Genomic DNA, 26,020 nt, shown 5'->3' on the forward strand with positions numbered 1-26,020 from the left:
GAGAGGCTCATGGAGAGCACTTTAGAAAGAGCAAGGCTCCCCTGCTCCTGCCTCATACACACCAAGCAAGCTTTCTGGGTAAGAGATTGCTGGATCTAAACCACAGGTTGCAGACTATCTCCAAGGGAGAAGATATTTTCAGAAGAAAGGAAAGCCCTTCATAGTGTAAAGGCAGCAGCTGAATAAAAACCTTTGAGGGAGTGGAACTGTAAAACAAACATCCCAGTATTCATCACTCACTTTCCACTCAACGACTCCCTGGTGCAAGTTCTCCTGAAATAATTAATTACCATCCCTCTGATTTGATCTTTAGCTACTGGAATTGAATTCTGTTAAATCCATAGCAACTGCCTCACAGCGAGGGTGGGAATACCTGACATCAAGAGAGCTGAGCTGAATTTCACTTCCAAGCAGACACAATGAGAAAAACAGGACCAGGCCTGGCCACCTGTTTAACCACATTCATCAAATGAAGCTTTTTCTGAAACCTCTTGGCAGACTTTGTCCTATATGTTCAGTGGTTACATTTCTATCATTGTCCAGCTGGGCTGAAAAGCTTCTCCTTAAAATTGCTTAGAAACACTGTGTCCATTCCAGAGCTGTCTGCATTGTAAGAACTTCATCTGGAATAAACAGGCATCTGATACCAAATTCTGATCTCCCAAGTCCCTTGATAATACCAGTCCCTTGCTCAGTGACTATTGCTGCAAGCAGACTTCCTTATTTCCTGCCAGTTCAGAAATCCTCTGCCAAGGTGTGGTACCTGCTTTGGGCCCATTCATTAAGAAACTCTCATGGACTATGTGAAGTCGGTACTGTCCATTCAGTCCTAAGCAAAACTGGCCGACTCCTCCCATTCCAAATCCTGCTCTCTGTTACATGCATGGCATTAGTTGGTGAGAACAAGGAGTCTGATTTTCTCACAACTGCTGTCAACCAAGAGTAACAGCTCTTACATCAGTCAAGGAGGTGGAAAAGCAAAACAAAAGCCACACATGTGTGGAACGATCCTGTCGTTGAACCGTAGAAATATGGGTTCCACGTACAACAAACTTTATAAAGAGTTAATCAATAATGTCTTCTACAGATATGCTTGTAACCATTATGACATATGCTACTTCTGTATATGCAATGCTAATAACATATATTAATAATTTATTAACCCTTTATAAGCCTGTTATAAATGGAACCTTCATGTACAGTGTGCCCAAAATACAACCTGACTGACAGAGTTAACCAGCAGTGGCCCATGATTTATTGATTACAGTTCACCACATGACAGCCTCTCAACTAGTAATTTGATATTTCACTGTGGGAAAGGTGTCTATAAAATCTGCAGAAAATTGGAGTGCACAAGGTGTGAAACTCATCCCACACTTCTCCTCTGCTGGATTCTGTGTTCTAAGGAGATTCACAACAAAGGCTTGATCTTGCATCTTACCTGGTACCTGTTTTCCCCACTGATGGTTGGAACCTGGAGACTCCAGACTGGGTGCTCAAGTCTGACTTGCTGGGAAATACGAGTGGACAGCTCCCAGTTATTGGGCTTGCTCAGTAAGGCTCATGACACCATCACCCCATTCTACACCTCATTCTGATCTTGCTACTACCTACCTTACAGCTCTTGTCTATCTCCACTCTCCTAGCACTGATCTCCCCTCTGCCCCTTCACACAATCTCCTAAATGAGTGCAAGAACCGCCTGCTCTGTAGCTTCTACTGTCTGGAACAGCTGCCTTGTATCTCTGTGAGTTAGCTAGCTCTCCATATTTTTGCAACTCTCATCTGAAAATCTCGCTTACCTATATCCACTCTTTTCCCTCCCTCAGACCAAATGCTCACATATAGTCATTAGATGCTGTCTTTTCACCACTGTCTTTGTAATTTGTATTATATTCTGCCTTATATTATCTAGCTCTATGAAACATTGTGGGCTGCCATTTGTATGAACGACATGATCAGGTACCAAATAAAGTTGTACTGACTTGTGCATACGATCCAGATTCCATCCCACCCCTCCTGTCTTCCGCACCTTCCTCACCCAACCTAGGCAACACAAACCATGTGTGCCAGGCCAGAGGCTAAAGGCAGGTGTACAAAATACCTTTCACTGTGCTGCCTGCCACACAATGTGCTAAACATGTGCAAAGATGACTAGACCAGGGATACAACATGTGCATTACATGTTGGGGAGCTCTCTGCTACTCTATTTTCACACACACACACACACACACACTCACACACACACACACACACACACACACCCCGCCTCCTGGCAGCTTGCAGTTGGAGTCTCCACTTCCTCAGCCCAGTCCTCCTACCAGTATATAGCTCCATTGCTAGCCATTGGCTTTGCCAAACAGCAGCAGAGCAACACTAACATGATTTTTGTCAGTTTCCAGTGCCACCCACATGATTTTGAATAGAGCTCGGCAGCAAACCCTTTTCCCATCCCACAATTATTTTGAAGAATTTGAAAATCTGTATCATCCCCAATTAGGACAAAATCTCAAAAATGTTCATGAAATGGGAAAAACAAATTGGTTTGGGTCAATTGAAACATTTTGCTGCAATGATTTTTGAAATGTTTTGTTTCTCTTTTTCCCCTTTGATTAACTCTTTTTAGTCTAAATAGCTTAAAATTTGAATGAAAAAGTCATTCTGAACCAGTACCTTGGAATTCTTTGTTTTGAAAACAACAAAGAAACATTTCAACAATTTCAAAACTTTTTTTTCAACGTTTTTTCGAGTCAGGAGATTCATCAGAACCGACCTTGCTTCACAGTTTTGGTTTTGATGACGCTGCATTTTTACACACACACACACACACACACACACACAATGACTCATCAAAAAAATCCCCACTGGCCCTAGTTCTGAATAGTAAAAGTGAAAGCATCCAGAGACTTGTTACGTTCACAGTGCTGCTGCTGCTTTTGACGACAGTCAGAGTAGCTGCAGAGATTCTGGAGTTGTCTGTCTGCAGACTCAGGAAGATACATTAATGCTGTATCAGCTCAGACATGAAAGGTTTTCTTAACAACCATAATGGCTAGAAAACAAATTACAAAAGAAAGAAAAAGCTTAAATTCTGCAGATGCTGATGATTTAAGGCTCCTCACACTCACCAGGGGGAAAAGTTTCTTTTTCACCACTGTCCAGTGGATTTTTCAAGCCTTGGACAAGACCCTAGAGATTATGGAGATGCCATAACCGCTCCGTTGTTCAGGTTACATTGCAATTTGCACTTAAAGCAGGGACGAAATACTTTTTTTATGTATGAATAAGAGTGCAGTGTTTCTCAGTGGGTGCAATTTGAACCTCGGGTGAGTTCTGAGGGGATGGGTGCTGGGGCACAACCTACCAGCTGAGGAAAATAAAATGGCAGAAGATCTACTGCTGAAGAACACTATATAAGAGCCAGGCCAGGTATTATTATGGCATGGTCACTAAGGAGCCAGGGGAGGACAGGAAAGGAGCATCTTGCCTCCTCCCTATTCCTGTTGCTAACAATGCAATCTCTGCTTCCTGTACAGAGTGGACCTCTCTCAACTTCCTGTAAAGTGGTTGGCTCTGGTGCAGGGGAAGCAGCACTCCTGAAGTTGTGGAGCTGGCATTGCAGCCTGTGTAAACAGGATTGCCCCAGAGCTGGGCACTGTGTGGATACATGAGCAGGGAATCACCAGCAGCCGCCACTCCATCCCCAACCAGGCCACCAGGATGGCACCAGGCCTCTAACTAGAAAGCCCGCCAGCACACCCATCCCAAAGATCTCCCCCCCAGTCTGGCAACCTCTGCACCATCCCACCGCAACAGGTCCCCGAGCACCAATATACCACCTGCAATTTTTTGCCCTGGCCCCAGTCTCAGAATCTTGTGGATTGTGGGATGTTAGGTGGATCCTGAACAGGAAACTGGAAGTGTTTTTTGGGTCCTGAATGGAAGAAGGTTGAAAATCCTTAATACAGTGTATCCTCCCCAGCCTTACGACACTTACTCTTTGAGTGCAGAAAGAATTTGCTGGGGATTTTCATTTTAATCTGTTTATTAGTTTATGAATTATTGGTATTTAAGTGGCCCCTTTTAGGAGCTTTTGGGGTGAAGCTTTTTCTTCCCCCCAGTTCCTTCTAACAAGGTTATCTTGATTTAGATTTGAAAATGGGCTCAGTTCTCGACAGAAAACTTGAACTCTCACCTGTTAAGTTGTTTTATATACCTTATCATTAATATATGTATTAAATAGCATAAGTACATGTCAGTAATATTTGTGCATGATTATATTTCATAGTATGCATTGTGCAGCTGATCTGGTTTTTATATGGTCATAATGTAAAAATATAGTAGAAATGTATCTGTGTTTTTGATAAGATAGGCAATGCAGACTGTAACCATCTTTTCCTCCTTTGTCCCTCTGACATATGGTATCTGGAGACATCTAATTTTAAGATTATAACTCACATGCGATTATTAAATAACAGTACTTTGGAAAGTAAGAGGTACGGCTGTGCAGTGCAATTTTCAGTTCTTTGATGCATGCATTGCAAGTGACGATTCTTGAACTGAAAGTGAGCATGTGAAAGAGACTATTATGCTGCTGGTGCGGTTGAACGTCACTGTGGTAGTGATTTAATGCTTGGAGGCTGCTTGTATGTTGAGTGTGAATGTTGCCTTAACTCATTCTTTTGATGTGTAATATTTGTGTTATTAGAAAATGCATCTGAGCAACTTTAATTGTAAAGGGTTAGATTGCACCTTTAGGCACAGCCCTGAAGCTCTCCTTTCCACCCCCTGTACCAGTAGCAAATTACAACAGTCCCTTTGCCAGCTCAGCTGTACTGGTAAATGGTTGCAGCCAAGGATCCATCCATTCTCCTCTTCCACTTCCGCTGTTCTGGGCATTGGGGTCTAAACAGACACAAGGTCTGGGAGGCTTTCTCAGGGATTTAAGGGGTGCCTCATACTCCCCTGCATGGTCACAATCTGTCCCTAAATTAGTCAAGCTTGTGTCCAAAAATTATTTGTTTTGCTTTGTTTTGTGGAGACCACAGAGATTAGTCTGGGGTGATGGGGTATACTGTATATACTCTACTTGAATTCAGGGTAGCATTTGACACAGTCCTGCACAACAGGCTAATCCACCAAATCAGCAAATTCAGCATAGAAGGCACCAGCCCTGTATGGATACGGAATAGGTTAGATGAAGGTGTCGGGAGGTCTCATATTTTTCATAGAATGGACCACACCTTGATAGAGAGAATGCCTCATGGACTCCTCCCCCCCTCCTTCACCTTTACTTATCAGCCCTGTGTCAAGTTCATCAATCACTTACATGGAAAAGTCATATTAAGAAAATATTTTAACTGCCTTTTTAATGTGATTTTGCAGCAGGAAACAAGGAGGAAAGCCAGTTCTCTGCAGATCACCATAAAGTGCCTCTCAGACCACAGGGAATGTGCCACTGGGTTAGATGATCAAGGTCAGTTTCCCCTGATGGAAGATGATGATGAGTGGAGTCCCTCAGAAAGTGGCACGGGGCCTGCTGGTTTCATTCCCAAGTATAAAGGACTCAGAGGAAGGTTTCACTAGTAGGGACTCCAGGCTTGTGGATGACACTAGATTGGCCAACAACTAGAGTAGAAGTAAGGAACCAAACACAGAAAGACCTGGATAGGTGGGCACTATTAGGGGACTATCTGTGAAATAATGAGATTGGTGGTCAGGAGTAGTCAGATGGGATGCACATTAAACATACTGGTTCTGCGGTACACATCTCAAGGATGGAGAACCATGAAGCAAAATGACTGGTTGAGGGCAACAAGGCACAGAGGGCACCAGAAAGTTTGAGTGGCCAGAACCACCCTTGAAGAGTCTGTTAGTCTGCAGCTAGGGAGCACGTGGTGACACCATCCTTCCGAAAGGAAACCCTGAGGCACAGCCCAGAAAAGGGCTACAGGAGTGTGGCAAAGAGGGAGGGATGGCTCAGGGGACTGGGAATATCAACTGGAGCTTTTCCCATCTGGCCCCTGGGAAATTGTGGTGGTGCCCCAGAACTGCTGCTCCTATGCTGGCCACAGGACAAACTAACTACATCCGCATGGGTCAGGCCCCTGTGGTACCAGAGAGCGGGGCGGAGGGGCGGGACATGGAGACTGAAGAGGGGTCTGGGTGCCCCTGATCCACCACTTCCGGGGGTGCCAGATGCTCCTGATTCCCTCACCACTGGGATGGGGCTGGGTCCCCCTGATCCCCGCTGAAGGGCGTTGGAGGCGGGGAGGCCCTGGGCTACATTGGAGCCGCCCCCAGCGCCCTTTCCCCGCCCCCCGCGTTGCCTGCCTCCTGCCCCGGCCGGTGCTCGCCCGGAGTCCGGGGAGCCGCGGTGCGATGTGCAGGGCGCAGGGGGACGCCGTGGCCGGGCGGCGCTGGTGCCGGCTGCCCGGGACCCTGCTGCTGCTGCTGGCCTACGTGGGCTACCTGCTGCTGGGCAGCACGGCGTTCTGGGCGCTGGAGGGGCCCGCCGAGCGCCACTCGGCGCAGCAGCTGCTGCAGGACAAGTGGGAGCTGCTGGGCAATTACACGTGCCTGAAGGGGCCGGCCCTGGAGCGCCTCATCCAGGTAGGGGGCTGGGGACTCCCCCGGGAGGCGGGGGCAGAGGGTCTGGCGATCCCCTCCCAAGGGGAGGTGGCTGTGCGCTTCCCCCTGAAGGGGCAAGTAGCCCTAGCCCCTGGGTGGGCACGTGGTCCCTGAGGAGTAGGGGGCAGCTGGGTGAGATGTTGAGTGAGTGGTGCCCCTTCCCTGGGGGAGCTCCAGCAGGAGCGGTACCAATGCATGGCTGGCACACACCATATACAGCTGGCATTCTGGGGGCTTTGGGACTCTCTCTGCTTGAAGAGATCAGCGTGTCCATCCCTTGGCCGGCAGGCGCCTGTTTCGAATGCAGACTCTTCCCTCAGATATCTTCTTATCAATCGGGCTTTCTTGGAAAGCGGCTTCTTGAAGGTTTCTTTCTGTGTCCTGTTTTCCTTAGCCTCCTGCCGCCTGTTTGGCTTCGCTGAGCAATTAGCCCTTAAAGTAGGGGTAGTCAATTATTTTTGGTCAAGGTCCAAATTTCTTGCTCAAGGTGTAGTCAAGGTCCAGACTCCAGTGAAACGTGTTTCACACCTCAGTAACAATAATGATCATAAGTAAATGAAAAGATTTCGGGGTCTATTAGAAAGCATCTGTGGGTCAAATCCAGATGGCCAGTCTGCCTATTGACTATCCCTGCTGCAGGGCCTGGCAGAGGGCAGTTTTGTTTAGCCATGTACTTGACTCTGTGGGACTAAACGGATGTGAATCACACCTTCTGTTTTAATGTGTACCTTTCACCTGCTTCCATCTGCTTACCAATGTGTAACCCCCACACCTCACCTGGGAGCTTGTCCCTACCTGTGTTACAGATAGCGCTGGATTCCTGCGATGGATGGTGTGTCCTTAGGGAGCCCCATTGGTTTCAGTCGCGTTCCACATGCTATCAGCTGGACCCTAGATTTGTAAATCTGCACATAAATTAGGCAGACCTCTCCAGTGCTAGTAATATCCTGTGTATTCCCCAAATCATCAAGGCAACAGTAGTCCATTTTATACCAGTACAGAGTCTGTCGTATTTAAAAGTCATTTTATGTCTCTTAAAATGTAGCCATTTCATCCCTCCTTTTCTTAGATTGGTGTGTCATTTTACTTAATTTTGCTCTCCCTTTTCCCCCCCCCCCCCATTTGCTTCTGACTGCTGAAAATATTGTTATTAATAAAGTAGAGGTTATGACATTTCCAGTGACACTTTTAGGAGCAATCTTTGAACTGTGGGGCTGCCCCAATCTTTAACATTTATTTTCCCCAGTACATTTAAATTTAGCCATTCTGTCCCGGTAATTTTTCTGCAGTTGTTTTTAACGTGTCTGTTCTCCAGGTGTCTCTGGCCGTATTTTCTTTATTATGATGATTCCTAAATATCTTTCTCCTCTCATTTATCCTGAGTAAACTGTCAGTCTTTAAGTCTTGGTAGAATAGAGATAGTGGTAGAATTTTTCATTATAAGATCCTGGCCAGTTTTCTAAGGGTTAATTGCAGGTTGTATTGCTTCATTTTAGCAGTGAATCAGAATGCATTACAGCGTACATTATCTTACCAGTGATAACGTCGTATAATAATTAATACGGAAACTTCTTTGCAGAGAGTTTAATTGGCGTCAAGTATCACTTTTTTCCAATTTTCTATTCATGATTTGAAAGAACGAGTGTCAAACAACCCAGTACAAAAAACATGCTTGTAAATGATGCTGAGGATATTTCCATGACAACTCTGCAATGCCCAAATAGGGCAAATATATTCTTGCTGAAACCCCTAGGAGCCACACATGTACAAAAGAGATGGGCAAAACAGGGGCAGTTTTGGTTTTGCAGAACCTCTGCATCAGGCAGGTATTGGTTTGGAAAACCCAAAATGTAACCCAGGAGTGATGTGGATGTGAGGCCCACTTGACCTAAACGTCTCTGGTTCAGGAGGGTGCGAGAGACTGGATAAGTGGTTCTTGTTTGGGCCCATCTCTGTTTCAGATAGGTGACTTGGGTTTTGCCAAACCAAATGCTCATGGTGGTTTGGTTGGTAGTGCCGTCCTACCTGACCCCAGTGGGGCGTGGGTAAATCTTTGCATTTTTGTTTCATCTGTGCAAAAAAACCCACCATCACAACTGAGTTTTGTTAAGAGTCTTAGCAGAGATTGTGAAGATTGACATGGAAAAGGTAGCTGATAGGGAGGGGGCTTTTCAACCTTACTGACTAAGATCTAACAATATCCAATGGCTGTAAGTTGAAGTTAGATAAATTCAACCTTGAAATGAGATGCAATTTCGTAGCAGGAAGAAGCAGCAACACTGGAACAGCTCATCGGGGAGGTGGTGGACTCACCATCGCTTGTAGTCTTTAAGGTGAGATCAGATAGCTTTCTGAGAGAAATTCTACAGCCAAGGGCAGCAGAGAGATGGGGGGAGGTTGGGGTAGTTGGTCATGATGGTCCCCTCTGGCCTAGGAGCTGTGAATCTCTGAATCCAACTGTTCATCCCTCTCTCCATGTGCCATGGAGAGAACAGGAAGCTCTACATTGCCCTTAACATGCTCATAACACTTGCAGCTCTGCATTAAGACAATGACCATAACCAAACTTCATGCTTCAGGGTTTCAGCCAGTCACCTGCAGGGGTCCGTAAGGAATTTCACAATGCCTGACCCCTATTCACAATTGGACAGATGTATTCTTGGCAGGGATAGAGGAGTGTGTCACCTTCCTCTGAGGCATCAGGGATTGGCCACTGCTGTACACAGGACACCAGATGGAGTGGACAAGTGCACTGAGGTGATGCAGAGAATCTGCTTTCTCAGATACTTGGCTAGTGTCGAGTCTTGCTCACGTGACCAGGGTCAAACTGATTGCCAGATTTGGGTCAGGAAAGAATTTTCCCTCAAATGAGACTGGCAGAGACCTTGGGGTTTTTCCTCTTTCCTCTACAGTGTGCAGCACGGATCGTCTAGGATCATCTTGGCATATCTCATGTAATCAATTACATTGGCCTCTATGCCTGTGGCACACAACAGTTTATTCTCTTGAGGATTTGAAATATTTTAGTCTAATCCAAGGTATTGGCCTCAATACAGGGTTAATTGGGTGAAATTTAATAGCCTGTGATATACAGGAGGTCAGACTAGATGATCTAATAGTCCCTTCTGGCCTTAAATGCTGTGAAACACTATTATGCTGATTGTCCCATTCTCTCACCCCCAGAAGTGATAGACTGTAAGCTCATTGGGGCAGGGACTGTCTTTTTATTATATGCAGTACAGTGAGTAGCACAAGGGGGCCCTGATACCTACTCTGGCCCCTAGGCACTACCATAATAGAATGAATAATATCATCCACATTGTGTGCTAACTCTACAAACAACATAGTGTGAAATTTGAGTTGAGCTAATTAGCCAGAGGAAGTGGGAAATAAAGCTGATGAGTCCAGTTTTGCATTTCACAGCATATGCCCAAGTTCAAAGTCTCACTTTTATCCTTGAGAGAACAAGCAACATCTGACAGATGTCAGTCCCTTTGCTCAAGACTGGAAGGCGCTCCAGTACTACGGTGATGAATGCAGTGTAGATAAGCAGCTATATAGAAGAGAAGAATTGCTACATCCCACAATGGGTGCTGGGCGCTTTACAGAATAATACAAAGGCATGGCCTTTGCTCTGAGGAGCTTACAATGCAATTTTTAGATGAAGGAGAGTAACAAACAGTAATGGGGGATGGGAGAAGAAGGACAAAGTTTACAGTTAAAGGGATCAGTGATAAGCTAGTCACAGTGCCACCGAGAACCAAAAGGCCTTTCCGGTGTGTTTTTACTGATTTGTTTTACCATATGCAGTGATAATGGGAGACCCAGGTTCTATTCTGAGCTCTGACTTCTCACTGTTCGCTGTGGTGCTGAAGGTAGTTTGGGAGCCAGCTCCGTCCTCCCTGACCAGAGATTGGCTGCAACATACAGTGAAGGACCTTACTGTATGGGCTACAGTGGACCTAGATGGGGAAGGAAGTTAAAGGGTTTTTTTCTTTCTCTTGTTATTAAATTAGAAGGTTCTTGTGCCGGCCGGACTTCCTGCTACATGAAACCCTGGCCTGATCTTGAATAGCCCTATATATTTTTTGTTTAATAGGTTTTCATGATGAGTTTAATGAAAAACCCAAACAAATCACACAAGAGCCCCCTTCTCTTCCAGTTCCTGTTCCAATTTCCTTTGTGGCATTGCTTGGATACTGTGTGTGGTACACGCACACAAAAAACAAACAAATAAAATGACCTGTTCCCTCAGTCATCTGTTCACCCACTGGTTACCTGGCAAAGTCGTGATTGGTCCTATCTCACCATCATGTTGGTATTCTAGACACATAATTTGATTACTTGCAAATTAGGAAAGAGCTGGACACAGTGGTTATGAAAAAGCAAAAGCAGTGGCTGGGCTTCTTAATTACTTTGACATATTTCACAGTCTGTGAAGTTCTCTAGCATTGTTTATATACAAAGCTTTTTGATTAGGGTTACCGCCAAACATTATGATTAATCGCATTTATTACGGTAGAGTCCTGGGACTGACAGCGGGTGGAGTCTCGTTTTGCTACACACTGTACAAACATATCATTTCATATTATTTTTCATCCTGTTTATTATGGTTGTGCCTTGTAACTGACCAAGATTGGGGCTCTGTTGTGATAGGCCAGGGGTAGGCAACCTATGGCACACGTGCCAAAGGCGGCATGCGAGCTGATTTTCAGTGGCACTCACACTGCCCGGGTCCCGGCCACTGGTCCGGGGGGCTCTGCATTGTAATTTAATTTTAAATGAAGCTCCTTAAACATTTTAAAAACCTTATTTACTTTACATACAACGATAGTTTAGTTATATATTATAGACTTATAGAAAGAGACCTTCTAAAAACGTTAAAATGTATTACTGGCACGCAAAACCTTACATTAGAGTGAATAAATGAAGACTCGGCACCCCACTTCTGAAAGGTTGCTGACCCCCACGCTAGGCACTGTACAAACACAGTAGTAGACAGTCCGGTTCTGATGAGCTTAGTCTAAACAGACAAGGCAGACACAGGGTGGGGGGGAAAGGTAACATACAACAGAGTGAGCAATGCAATGTGGTGGTTGCAAATTTCATGTTAGTTCAGTGATTTTTTTTTTATTTTGTTATGTAAATCGTTCAGTGGAATGATGGGAGGAGCTAGATGGAAGGACAAAGGAAGGGAGGGGCAGGAAGGGTTGGAGCAAACAGTCAAAGCACATGGGCAAGAACGTTCAGAAGCAGTCTGATGGCAACCGTTTAGTTTCATAAATTAGGTAGTGTTCATAAAAGGTGTTGGATTGACAGCCCTCGAGGCCAAAGTTTATTACATATCCCCAGAACAGGTACAGCTTGGACAACAGCAGAGCAGGCTTTGTCCACATGCTACTCCCTTCCGAAGTGTCTCTGCTGTACCCTGGAGAGACACCACCTCTCAGGGGGAGAAACCAGTGCAGTGTCCTTGGTCTCTTTAATCCTTGGCCATACTTCTGAGACTGTGAGCAAAGGTGCTGTGTGTGATGTGGACAGCTGGTCACAAGGAACTGGACTGAAAGCAGCAGCTCATGTTGCACAAACCACCAATCAGCCAATAGATAGTAACAACTCTGGTTGATGGGTTCAGACAGATGGCTTAGATGAGAAAGGCTCTATAATCAGGAGAGGATGGCTTAGGTGGCTAAGCCTGGTGTTACATAAACTATTATTTGCTTTCCAGTCCCCTTGATTGTTTTCATTCTGTTGAAAGTGTGTTCACCACTTTTTCCAATCCCATCAGGCTCCTTTTCTCCCTTCTTCTGCACTACATTTCTCAGCACAAGACAAGCACTGGTGCAATGAAGCCCACCCCTGCACCTCCCACAGTTGTCTATTTCTGATCTAGAGTTGTTCCATATGCACATCCAACTACCCACCACGCCAGTCACACACACATGAATCAGACATACGTTTTTAATGATTAAAGACTGGGACATCATAGCTAAGAGGAAGGTTTCTGTAGGAAGGGATCTAAACATCCCGAACTTCGAAGAAGCCTAGTTTTCTTTCCGGCTTTGAGAACACCTGAAACAAACCTTCTTTCATTTGTGGTACATAAGAAAATCTATCCCGCAGCGGCTGTTTGCCACGTAGGCTGGATGCATCGCTCTGCCTGAGCTGAACTGGTTCTCCAGCCTCTCTCACTTCCTTTGCTGTGATGTATGCCAGGATTGTGGACTCCGCTGCAGCTACAGTTGTTGAACTTCTTCAAAGACCCTGGAATATGTAATATACTTAGACTTCTGTCAGGCGTTTGACTTGGTACCACACAACATTTTGATTAAAAAACTAGAATGATATAAAATGAACACAGGGCACATCAAATGGATTTAAAACTGGCTAACTGATGGGTCTCAAAATATAATTGTCACTGAGTGGGTGTGTTTCAAGTGGGTTCCTGCAATGATCAGTTCTTAGTCCTACACTATTTAACATATTTATCAATGACCTGGAAGAAAACATAAAATAACTGATGAATTTTGCAGATGACACAAAAATTGTGGAGCGGTAAATAGTGAAGAGGCAGGTCACTAATACAGGCAGATCTGGAACATTTGGTGAACTGGGCGCAAGCAAACAATACGCATTTTAATATGGCTCAATGTAAATGTGTACACCTAGGAACAAAGAATGGAGGCCATAGTTACAGGATGGAGGACTCTGTCCTGGGAAGAAGTGACTCTGAAAAAGATTTGGGGGTTGTGGTGGATAATCAGCTGAACGTGAGCTCCCAGTGTGACACTGTGGTCAAAAGAATTAATATGATCTTTGGGTGAATAAACAGGGGAATCTTAAGTAGGAGTAGAGAGATTATTTTACCTCTGTATTTGGCACTGCTGGAATACTGTGTCCAGTTCTAGTGTCCACAATACAAGAAGGGTGTTGATAAATTGGAGAGGTTCAGAGAAGAACCTCAGGAATGATTAAAGAATTAGAAACCATTCAGTGATAGACTGAAGGTGCTCAATCTATTTAGCTTAACAAAAAGAAGGTTAAAGGGTGAGTGGATTACAGTCTATAACAGGAGTAGGCAAACTTTTTGGCCCGAGGGCCACATCTGGGTATGGAAATTGTATGGTGGGCCATGAAATTGGGGGTTGGGTGCAGGAGGGGGTGAGGGCTCCAGCTGGGGATGCAGGCTCTGTGGTGGGTCCAGAAATGAGGAGTTCAGTGTGCGGGAAGAGGCTCCAGGCTGGGTCATGGGGTTGGGGTGTGGGGGGAGGGGGAAGGGCTCCAGCTGGGGGTGCGGGCTCTGGGGATGAGGGTTTGGGGTGCAGCAGGGTGCTCCTGGCTGGGACCAAGGGGTTTGTTGGGCAGGAGGGGGATAAGGGCAGGGGGTTGGGGCATGGGAGGGGGTCGGGGTGCAGACTCCGGGCGGCGCTTACCTCAAGCAGCTCCCGGAAGCAGCGGCATGTCCTCACTCCGTCTCCTACGCAGTGGCACAGCCAGGCAGTTCTGCATGCTGCCCCATCCGCAGGCGCCGCCCCTGCAGCTCCCATTGGCCATGGTTCCCGGCCAATGGGAGCAGCAGGAGCGGTGCTTGGGGCGGGGGCAGCGTGCGGAGCCCCTTGGCTGCCCCTACATGTAGGAGCCGGTGTGGAGATATGCTGCTGCTGCTGCTTCCAGGAGCCGTGCGGAGCCACGGTACGAACGGAGCAGGGCAAGCCCCTGACCCCGCTCCCCAACTAGAGTGCTGGAGCGGGGCAAGCCCCAGACCCTGCTCCCTGGCGGGTGCTCGAGGGCCAGATTAAAATGTCTGAAAAGCCGGATGCAGCCCCCAGGCTGTAGTTTGCCCACCCCGGTCTATAAGTACCTACTCTTACTTATATGGGCTCTTCAGTCTAGCAGAGAAAGGTATAACATGATTTAATGGTTGGAAGTTGAAGCTAGACAAATTCAGACTGGAAATAAGGTGTAAATGTTTAACACTCAGAATAATTAACCATTGGACCAATTTACCAAGTGTTGTGGTGGATTCTCCATCTCTGGCAATTTTGAAAATCAAGACTGGATGTTTTTCTAAAAGATAGGATCTAGGAATTTTGTGGGGGAAGTTCTATGGCCTATGCTATACAGGAGATCAGACTAGATGATCACAATGGTCATTTCTGGCCTTAGAATTTATGATCTGAAATCCCAGCCATGGGGCCTGAAGCTTCCTTGTTTACAGCCTTGCTCCAATGTTGTAAATGTATAATTTCCTAGTGGGGTCACTAAGATAATTCCCATTTCTCCCCCTCCCTCATCTCTTTGCTCCACACCCCTCTCATGTCATACAATGTAGCCCTAATAACTTATTGCAGCTGTTTCCTGTATTTATTGGATTGGCCTGCCCAGTCCCTAGCATTGCAGCAGCGCCATGTTATTTGAAGCATGTTAATTACACAAACCATGATAGAGAAGGAGAAAATCAAAGAAGACGTAAATAAAATAAATACATCTTGCCTCGTTCCTTGAATCTCACCAGACTGGAGCACTGTGGATCTGTGAAAGGGAATTTGGAAAAGGCAGTCATAGACTTACAGTAGCTGGTGCAAGCACCACCTCTGCCCATTCCGCCAGTGCTTCCTTCTTAGTAACAAGCATCCCTTTCTTCTCTGGGCTGAGCCACAGCCATTTCACTTTCATTCAGATCCCTATCTTGGTCTGGCACTGGGAGAGTAATGAAGCTGTTCATTAAAAAGCTGATTAGTAGTGAGGATTATTTATACATTAATGAGAATACAGCCTAGTGCACCTGGAATTCTGCTCTGGTGGCCTCCTATACCTTTAAGAGAAGATATGGTGAAGTAAAAATGTGTGGGAACCTACCTACGAAGTCCCTCAGGGAGGACAAGGAGTTGTCTAGTACAGCCTTGTGGGACCTTTCTGAAAAAAAGGAGCGGACTCACTGTGGGCTACTCCTTCTGGCCCATAAGATCCCACGCATGAGTTACATTGTACCTTGTGGTCAGTGGTATTAAAAGCTGCTGATTACTCTAATTGAGTAAGCATGGAAACCGCTTATGCTGACGTCTAACTACAAGATCAGCCACCACAGATGATATTGCAGCCTGAGTTCTGCACTCAGATCTGAATCCAACTATGGGGATCAAATAAATCAGTGTAGCAAGCAGGGGTTGGCTCATCATCACTTTCTCAAGAACTTGTCCAACAAAAGGCAGGTCTGAGACAAGATGGAATTAATATCCCAAGATGGTTTATTGAGCAAGAGCCTTGTTTAGGTGTGGCTTCCCCGAACACCCTGGAAAAAGGCATTAATCCATGTCAAAATCTGGCCTACCATCTCTATATTGTCTCTAAGCAGCTGTGAAGGACATAGGTCCCTCTCACAGATGGTTGGTGGCAACTCCCCATCCCACTCTCAGAAAGCAAAACTGGAAGAAAACTTCTCTCCCTTCCTGTTTTCACACTGACACCATAAAAGTGATCAGCTCCAACCCGACCCAACTGTTCTGTTCTGAAAAATAAAAATAAAAAAATAAATATTGTTCCTTACAGCAGGGCGTATTCAGCTCTGTTCAGGCACAGGCACTCTGGGGTTACTCCCACCTATTAGACCTAGGAACCGTTCCACTGACCAGAGCAGATGGCCCCGGAGTCAGGGGGCTGCATGTTCTTCCAGGCTGTGTAAGCTCTGTTTGCAGTAGCAGCACTAACTGCCTTGGTGGAAGGTGAAAATGTTGTTTGTTGCAGCTGGGCCTGGCTCTATCCCAGTCTGGTGCAGAGAGGAGGTCTGGTGGGGGCAGGAATGAGAGCAAGCCCACCCCACACTCATCCCAGGCAGTGCGGCTCTGCTCCTGTCCTGCTGGGCTGGGCACAGGGGTTAGACAGTGAGCCCAGGCAGTGGTGGCTCTGTTCTGGTCCACAGTGCTGGCCTGGGCCTGGTTCGCTGCTCTGGCCCTCACTGCTAGGAGAAAGATTGAGGAGACCACGACAGCATCCCGTGGTGTGTGTCATGCTTCACCTGCGGAGCTAGGCATGTGCACAGGAGTAGCAGCTGGGCAGTTGGTGAGCTGATAGATGGGGTTGAGGGGGCAAGGCCCCCTTTAGGCTTAGCCCCCCACCACCTATGACTAATGGGTTAGGGTACCATGATTATACACAACTGGACAAGATCACATAATTCTCTATTAAGCCAGGTCTACCCTGGAAACCTTTGCAGGTGTAGTAACATTAATTAGGGCTGTGATTTGATTTTGGGGGTTTTTTGCAATATTTCTATCCAGTAAAAATCAGTTAACTATGAAACCTAGGGCCTGTGCACTATGAAAATTGGGGGGCCCCCCACCTTAGAGCCCAGAATGCCCCTCCCACCCCACCCCACACATACCCCACCCTATACACAGATCTTTGAATGCCCCTCCCACCACACATATACCCCAGCAACCCTCCACCAGCCCCCCCCCCCATGCATCCCAGCAGCCCTGACTCACATCCCGTTCACCAGCCCCCAGCACCTCAATTGCAGTGGCAATAGTAGCCCCCCAATATCCCCAACTCACCTCCACCATCCTGGCCCCCAACCCTACCATCCTCAACATTCCCCCCCACAGCCTCTACAACTCACCCCACCACCCCCAACATGCCACACTCACCCCCAACATCCTGCCTCCCAACCCCACTGGCTCCCAACATCCTCCACTGACCCCTAACCCCTCATCCCACAGCCCCCCAAAACTCCCCACTTACCCTATAGCCCATTGACCACTCATCCACAGCCCCTGGCCCACCACCTACAGGATCTTCCTGGCCACTCACTGGTGCCTGCTGGCACAGCGCTCCCCTCCCCTCCTAGGCTAGGGCAGCTCCTCCTATCTCGGCTGCGCAACCCTGCTTGCTCTCATCGCCCGCCCTGAACTCACAGGGCCCCGCACCACTCAGGTTAGGCACGGCCACCCCTCTGTCATGAGAGGGGCAGCTGGGCCAAACTTGATTAAGTAGCATTGCGACCTGCTGCATGAGGTTGCAGCCCTGTTCAGGTTTGTTTTTTGTTTTTTTTCCAGTGGATGGGCCCGCCACTGAGACAGGGACTCTGTGCAAGTGCACCAAGTGCACACTGGTTAATCCAGATCTGGTCAAAAGCCCTTGTGTGGACACAGTTCTACTGGCATAACCATGTTTTTTCGTTCAGGGAACTGGTTTAAACTATACCTGCAGGATCACTTTTTTTTTTGCCAGTATAACCAGTGTCTCCACTAGGAGGGTTTGCTGCTATAGCTACATCCGTATAGCCACACTGGCAAACATTTTCTAGTGTCGACTAGGTCTAATGTATGCTATTAAAGGTGTGGGAAAGTCAGTTAATCAGGTCTTGGTTTCTTTAGTGGTACTAATTTGAGGCAGCAGCTGTTTTCTACCCAATTTCTAATCCATCCCACATCTTCCCTGCTTTAGTCAGAATTCAAATACAGGGCCTCCTCCAGCCAAGAACTGGGGTTGAGTGCCAATAAATAACAGTGGTGTGACCTATAGAGCTTTTTTTGTTCTGAAACTAATTAACCTTTGTCTTCCTAATCTGAGAGGAGAGTGAACCTTGTCAATGTTATCTGATTGCTCCTGTTATCCTGTAAGAACTGTGCAATTGTACATATTAATCTTAAGAATTTCCAGTATATAGCAGAGAGAAACTCATTTAAACTTTAATCCCTTATCAGGAGGTCCTGTGCCTTTTGAAATGCCTCTCTCCCACACTGATAGTTGGGGAAAGAATGGGAGTTTCTGAGACCAGGTAAACAGTCACCATAATTTTGGTTTCCTGGACAAGTCTGTGTTTCCTGGACAAGCTGATTTCATGTGAATGTGTGAAAGCCAACCAAACAAACTGGGAAGTGAGATTCCCCCTCTCCGATCCAGTCCTTATACTCATTCTTTTTGCCTTTCCTGAGGACCCCTCTGAGACACACTCAGTTTTACAGGGAAAAACAACACTTCATGTTGAAATAGCACTGGCTAAAATGCCACGATCAGCAAGCACAGGATACTAAAACTGACCAGAGTTTGGGTATATCGAGGGACGTTACATGTCATCTTCCACAATACTTCCATCTCCCAACATGTGCTGGCGGATGATTGTCCTTTTCTGGAAATGTGGCCGAAAGATGGTGATGGTGTAGTCCAATGGAAGGGGTGCTGGCATGGGAGTTTGGAAGAACCAGGAGTAGGTCTCTTGTGACCGGCTGTGTGACCTCGGGAAAGTCATTTTTGCGCAGATCCTCAAAGGTATTTAGGTTCCTCAGCGGAAGTTAGTGAGAATCTCTGTCCCTCATTCCCCCACCTCTCCCCAGGGCTAGAGAAAAAGTGGATATGAATGAAGAAGAAACTACTCCGATTATCAGTTGTTCATACAAAGTGCTTTGTCCCTTTCTGTTACTGTTGAAGAGGGAAGTAGAAGCTCAGCTGCCTGATAAGGTCATGCTTGTAAGGAAGGCAGCATCTCAGCTTAGTCATACGCATGCACACACTCTGGTCTTGCCTTTCTGGATGCCTTTTTGAAAGATATGCTTTAGTCAAACACAAGTTACTGGGCTCGCTGCTGGGGTAACTGGGTGAAATTCTGTGCCCTGTGATGCACAGGAGGTCAGACCAGATGATCCAACTTCTTGCCTTAAACTCTATGAATTTATGAAAAAGGGAGATCATTATACTTACTCTCCTTTGTATCGCATTTAGAGGTCTACAGATGAAGAGCCCTAGGTGACAACTAAGTAATTCTGGCTTTGGGAGCAAACTTAAGGGCTCAGAGAGAGGGAAAACAGAATCTAAGGCCTGGTCTACACTACGAGTTTAGGTCGACTTTAGCAGCGTTAAATCGACTTAAGCCTGGACACGTTTACACTACGAAGCCCTTTCTGTCGACTTAAAGGGCCCTTTAAACCGGTTTCCTAACACCACCTCGACAAGGGGATTAGCGATAAAATCGACCTTAGGGGGTCGGAATTGGGCTAGTGTGGACGGAATTCGACATTACTGGCCTCCGGGAGCTATCCCACAGTGCTTCATTGTGACCGCTCTGGACAGCACTCTCATCTCAGATGCACTGGCCAGGTAGACAGGAAAAGCCCCGCGAACGTTTGAATTTCATTTCCTGTTTGCTCAGCGTGGAGAGCACAGGTGACCATGCAGAGCCCATCAGCACAGGTAACCGTGATGGAGTCCCAGTCCCAGTCCCAGGATCGCAGAAGAGCTCCAGCCTGGACCGAACGGGAGGTACAGGATCTGATCGCCATCTGGGGAGATGAAGCAGTGCTCGCCGAACTCCGAAACAGTAAAAGAAACGGCAAAACATTAGAAAAGATCTCCAAGGCCATGAAGGACAGAGGCCATAACAGGGACGCGCGGCAGTGCCGCGTGAAAATTAAGGAGCTAAGGCAAGCCTACCACAAAGTCAGAGACGCAAACGGAAGGTCCGGGGCAGAGCTGCAAACATGCCGCTACTACGCGGAGCTGCATGCCATTCTAGGGGGTGCAGCCACCACTAGCCCAAGCGTGTTCTATGAGTCCCTCTCTGCAAACGGGGAAGCGGGTTCGGCGGACGAGGAAGATGAGGATGGAGAGAACATAGATAGCTCACAGCAGCAAGGAAGCGGAGAAACCAGTTACCCCAACAGCCAGGATATGTTTGTCACCCTGGACCTGGAAACAGTAACCCCCGAACTGACCCAAGACCCTGAGGGCACACAGGGGACCTCTGGTGAGTGTACCTTTGTAAATATTACACATGGTTTAAAAACAAGCGTGTTTAATGATTAATGATTAATTTGCCCTGGCAATCGCGGCCAGTACAGCTACTGGAAAAGTCTGTTAACGTGTATGGGGATGGAGCGGAAATCCTCCAGGGACATCTCTAGAAAGCTCTCCTTCATGTAATCCCAAAGCCTTTGCAAAAGGTTTCTGGGGAGGGCTGCCTTATCCCGTCCGCCATGGTAGGACACTTTACCACGCCAGGCCAGTAGCACGTAGTCTGGAATCATTGCATAACAAAGCATGGCAGCGTATGGTCCCGGTGTTTGCTGGCATGCAGACAACATCCATTCCTTATCACTCTTTGTTATCCTCAGGAGAGTGATATCATTCACGGTCACCTGGTTAAAATGGGGCAATTTTATTAAGGGGACATTCAGAGGTGCCCCTTCCTGGTCTGCTGAACAGAAATATTCCCCGCTGTTAACCACGCGGTGGGGGGGAGGGTTGAAGTGACCATCCCAGAGAATTGGGTGTGAGGGGGAGGGGAGTTAGTTGGGTTTGTGCTGCATGTTAAACCTGAAATCGCAGCCCCTCCTTTTACATTGCAAACCCATTTTAAATGGCACGGGTGCTTGGTATGGGAAATGAGGGCAGAACTGTTTGAAACCATCCCCACATGTTAAGAAGGTTAAAAAAGCCCAAAGACTATATGTCTTACCATGGCTGCCTGCAAGCTGAAATCTGTGTCCTGGCACTGCGTGAGTGATCTCTCACACCAAACCAGGAGACTCTCAATATAAGAGGAAAAATGCGACCTTGTAACGAAAGCACATGTGCTGTGTGATGTTGTGAACAGCAAAATCTAACGTGAAAGAGTCTACCCATTGTTCTCTAAAATGTATCTTTTTTAACAACCTCTCCCTTCTCCACCAGCTGCAAATCTTACTCCTTCGCAGAGGCTAGTGAATATTCGAAGAAGGAAGCGAAGGACGCGTGACGAAATGTTTACTGAACTTCAGACTGCCTCCCACGCTGACAGAGCACAGCTGAATGCGTGGAGGCAGTCAATGACTGATTTTAAAAAAGCCCAATATGAGCGAGAGGAGAGGTGGCGTGCTGAAGAGGAGAAGTTGCGTGCTGAAACGCGGGCTGAAGAGGAGAGGTGGCGTCAACTTGTAATCAGAAAGCAAGAGTCGATGCTCCGGCTGCTGGAGCATCAAAGTGATATGCTCCTGCGTATGGTTGAGCTGCAGGAAAGGCAGCAGGAGCAGAGACCGCCGCTACAGCCCCTCTGTAACCAGCAGCCATCCTCCCCAAGTCCCATTGCCTCCTCACCCAGACGCCCAAGAACACGGTGGGGGGGCCTTCGGCCACCCACTCACTCCACCCTAGATGATTTCCATAGCAATAAGTTTTAAAGTTTTAAATTGGAGTGTGTCCTTTTCCTTCCCTCCTCCCCCACCCATCCCGGGCTACCTTTCCAATTATCCCCCTAGTTGTGTGCTGAATTAATAAAGAATGCATGAATGTGAAGCAACAATGACTTTATTGCCTCTGCAAGTGGTGCTCGAAGGGGGGAGGGTAGTAGGGGAGGGTGGGGTGGTTGGTTTGCAGGGAAGTAGAGTTAACAGGGTGGTGGGGGAGGGGCAGAGGGTTCATCAAGGAGCAACAAACAGAAGTTTCACTCCGTAGCCTGGCCAGTCACAAAACTGGTTTTCAACGCTTCTCTGATGCGCACCGCGCCCTGCTGTGCTCCTCTAACCGCCCTGGTGTCTGGCTGCGCGTAATCAGCGGCCAGGCGATTTGCCTCAACCTCCCACCCCGCCATAAATGTCTCCCCCTTACTTTCACATATATTGTGGAGCGCACAGCAAGTAGCAATAACAATGGGGAGATTCTTTTCGTTAAGGTCTGAGCGAGTCAGTAAGCTGCGCCAGCGCGCTTTTAAACGGCCAAATGCACATTCCACCACCATTCGGCACTTGCTCAGCCTGTAGTTGAACAGGTCCTGACTGCTGTCCAGGCTGCCTGTGTATGGCTTCATGAGCCATGGCATTAAGGGGTAGGCTGGGTCCCCAAGGATCACGATAGGCATTTCAACATCCCCAACTGTTATTTTCTGGTCTGGGAAGAAAGTCCCTTCCTCCAGCTTTCGAAACAGAAGAGACTGCCTGAAGACGCGAGCATCATGTACTCTTCCCGGCCAGCCCACGTTGATGTCGGTGAAACGTCCCTTGTGATCCACCAGGGCTTGCAGCAGCATTGAAAAGTACCCCTTGCGGTTTATGTAGTCGGTGGCTTGGTGCGCCGGTGCCAAGATAGGGATATGGGTTCCGTCTATCGCCCCACCACAGTTTGGGAATCCCATTGCAGCAAAGCCATCCACTATGGTCTGCACGTTTCCCAGAGTCACTACCCTTGATATCACCAGGTCTCTCATTGCCCTGGCAACTTGGATCACAGCAGCCCCCACAGTAGATTTGCCCACTCCAAATTGATTCCCGACTGACCGGTAGCTGTCTGGCGTTGCAAGCTTCCACAGGGCTATCGCCACTCGCTTCTCCACTGTGAGGGCTGCTCTCATCCTGGTATTCTGGCGCTTCAGGGCAGGGGAAAGCAAGTCACAAAGTTCCATGAAAGTGCCCTTACGCATGCGAAAGTTTCGCAGCCACTGGGCATCGTCCCAGACCTGCAACACGATGCGGTCCCACCACTCTGTGCTTGTTTCCCGGGCCCAGAATCGGCGGTCCACGGCATGAACCTGCCCCAGTAACACCAAGATTTCCACATTGCTGGGGCCTGTGCCTTGTGAGAGGTCCATGTCAATTTCCTCATCACTATCGTCGCCGCGCTGCAATCGCCTCCTCCTCAGCTGGTCCTGGTTTGGCTTTGGCATGTCCAGGAGGCTCTGCATGTTTTCCAGGACAATGCGCGTGGTGTTCATAGTGCTCAGAATTGCCGCGGTGATCTGAGCGGGCTCCATGATCCCAGTGCTGGCTATGGCGTCTGGTCTGAAAAAAAGCGCGAAAGTAGTATCTGACGGACCAGGGGAAGAAGGGAGGGAGGGAGAGAGGGAGGGAGGGGCGAGTGACACCGCGTACAGGTACAGGGAATTAAAATCAAGAAAGGTGGGTTTGCATCAGGGAGAAACACAAACAACTGTCACACAGAATGCCCCCCCCCCCAAAGATTGAACTCAAAAGCCTGGGTTTAGCAGGAGGGAGGGGGGAAGCAAATGAATGGAGAATAAATCTATTTTTTACATCTTAAGACGACGGTGCAGCATGACTGATAGCCCTTGGCATTTTCTGGGTGCTTGGCAGCAAATACTGGGCGCTTGGCAGTAAGCCTTCAGGTCTACTGCACAATATGATGCCCACTGCAGTATGACAACGATGGATACCAGTCGTAATATACTATCTTCTGCCCAAAAGGCAAGGGGTTGCTGCTGTGTAGCAATGTTGCCCCATCCTGCGAATAATACATCTGATAACCATCATCATCAAGGCAAGGGGGCTGGTGCAATGCAGCCCCACGGCTGCCAGCCCCATGTCTGCCAGCACCCAGATAGCCCTCGGCCTCTTCTGGGTGCTTAGCAGACAATATTGGGCACTTGGCAGAAAATAGCATACTACGACTGATAACCATCATTGTCTGCCCGGGTGCCCATGATCGACAGCCACTGCAGTACGATGACGACGGTTACCAGTCGTAATATACCATCTTCTACCAAAAGGCAAGGGGCTGGTGCAATGCAGCCCTACGGCTGCCAGCCCCACAGCTGCCAGCACCCAGATCGCCAATGAAGGCTATCAGTCATGCTGCACCGTCTACCGCCAAAAGGCAGTAAGCTGCTGCTGCTGTTTAGCAATGCAGTCCCACGTTTGCCGGCACCCGGAAGAGATATGGTGACGGTGAGCTGAGCTGAGCGGGCTCAATGCTTGGCGTGGTATGTTGTCTGCACAGGTAACCCAGGTAAAAAGGCGCGAATCTATTGTCTGCCGTTGCTGTGACGGCGGGGGAGGGGCCTGACGCAATGTACCCAGAACCCCTCGCGGCACTGCTTTGCATCATCCGGGCATTGCGATCTCAACCCATAATTCCAATGGGCGCCGGAGGCTCCGGGAACTGTGGGATAGGTACCATAGTGCAATGCGCCGGAAGTCGACGCTAGCCTCGGTACTGTGGACGCGGTCCGCCGACTTCATGCACTTAGAGCATTTTAGGTGGGGACACACACAATCGGCTGCATACAACCGGTTTCTATAAAACCGGCTTCTATAAATCCGACCTAATTCTGTAGTGTAGACATAGCCTAAGATGCAGTGTAAAGACTCTTTTTTTGTAGCTCTCAGCAATAGGAAGTTGTGGTGAAGCTGGAAACTGATGGTTGAGGTGCACACAAATGACAAGAGAGACTAAGGGGTGAGCTGTAGAATTGGCTGTTGCCGTGTGCTCAGAAATGATAACCTAGGCTGAAGTTAGCACTAAGAAATACGTAGGCTACGTCTACACTGCTCACCGCTGGTGGCAGTGTGTAGGGTATGTGTAGCTGCACGCAGCCATGAAAAGTAAGCTCCATCCACGCTGAAGTGTGTAGCTACACATGTCAGTGAAAGGCTCTGGCGGGGGGGGGAAGGCAGCAGGGAGAGCAATGTCCCCTGTTGCCCCCTCCACTACAGTCTTTCCCCACTGCCTCTCCGCACCCCCCCCGCCAAAGCCTTTCCCTGCTGCCGGAGTCTTTCCCTGCAGCGTGACGCTGCTGGAGCCTTTTGCTGCTACCAGAGCCTTTCCCCACAGCTGTAATCTTTCCCTGGGTTGGTTTATATATGCTTTGAGCCCAGGCTTGCTTGCCGTGCTGCAGGTATAGGTTAGAGTCCAGGTTTCACTTTAAGGTGGGCTCTGACCTGCCCACTTTGCAGTGAGGATGTAGCTAACACTGGGTAGTGGAACTCAGCTTTTGACAGTCCTCCTGTGTCATCCCACAGTTCCCCAGACCTGTATTTTACAGCCCTTCTAGCAACTCATTTCCCACTTGCCTCCTATGTACCAGATGCTACCTGCTGGTTTATATCCACCTGGTTGGTGTTTAACTCTTCATTCCATGCAGCCTGCTCTGTTTCTGCAATATGCAGTTCACCTCAGCCAGACAACCCTATAAGATGCCATCGCAGCAAGCTGCTTGCTGGACAGAGGACCCCACCAGGTTTCTGGTTAACCTCTGGTATGAGTGCAGAAAAGAACATGATTTTGGGAGATGCACCTGAAATCTGTGCTGTTATGATAACATCTTGAAGAGGCTGGGTGAGGTGGGGATCAAACATATGGCTGCACAGTGTTGGAAGTGTATTAAAATCCTAGAGAGGGCCTTCCTGCAATACAAAGGGTCTGGCAACTCTCTGACTGCTACAAGGATTTGGACCAGGTGCTCGCCCTCACCTGGTGTACAGAGCTCCCAGTTGTGCACGACAGGCTTTGAGCAGGGCTGGTATGATTTTTATACTGGAGGCAGAGAGGACCAGGATAGCACTGGAGAAGGCAAAGCACTGGAGGCGGAAGAGCAGGAACAGACCACGGTTCTGGAAGTAGGCCACATGAATGTGGGATGTCTTGGGACCATAGTCCGAAGACCTGTTTGGGGACTGACCCAACAAACA

At 47.9% G+C, this 26,020-nt stretch overlaps 1 protein-coding gene across 1 annotated transcript in view; it reads left to right on the forward strand.

Moving 5' to 3' along the window:
- The first annotated feature begins 6,380 nt into the window (after window positions 1–6,380).
- Window positions 6,381–26,020, forward strand: part of KCNK17 (potassium two pore domain channel subfamily K member 17) — a 55,364-nt gene continuing 35,724 nt past the window's right edge. The window contains exon 1 of the mRNA XM_026649669.1: window positions 6,381–6,611. Within this exon, the coding sequence (XP_026505454.1) occupies window positions 6,381–6,611 (231 nt within the window). The remainder of the gene's footprint in view (window positions 6,612–26,020) is intronic.

Source organism: Terrapene carolina, unplaced genomic scaffold (assembly GCF_002925995.2).
Source record: "Terrapene carolina triunguis isolate 2854851 unplaced genomic scaffold, T_m_triunguis-2.0 Scaffold85, whole genome shotgun sequence".
Taxonomy (NCBI): domain Eukaryota; kingdom Metazoa; phylum Chordata; order Testudines; family Emydidae; genus Terrapene; species Terrapene triunguis.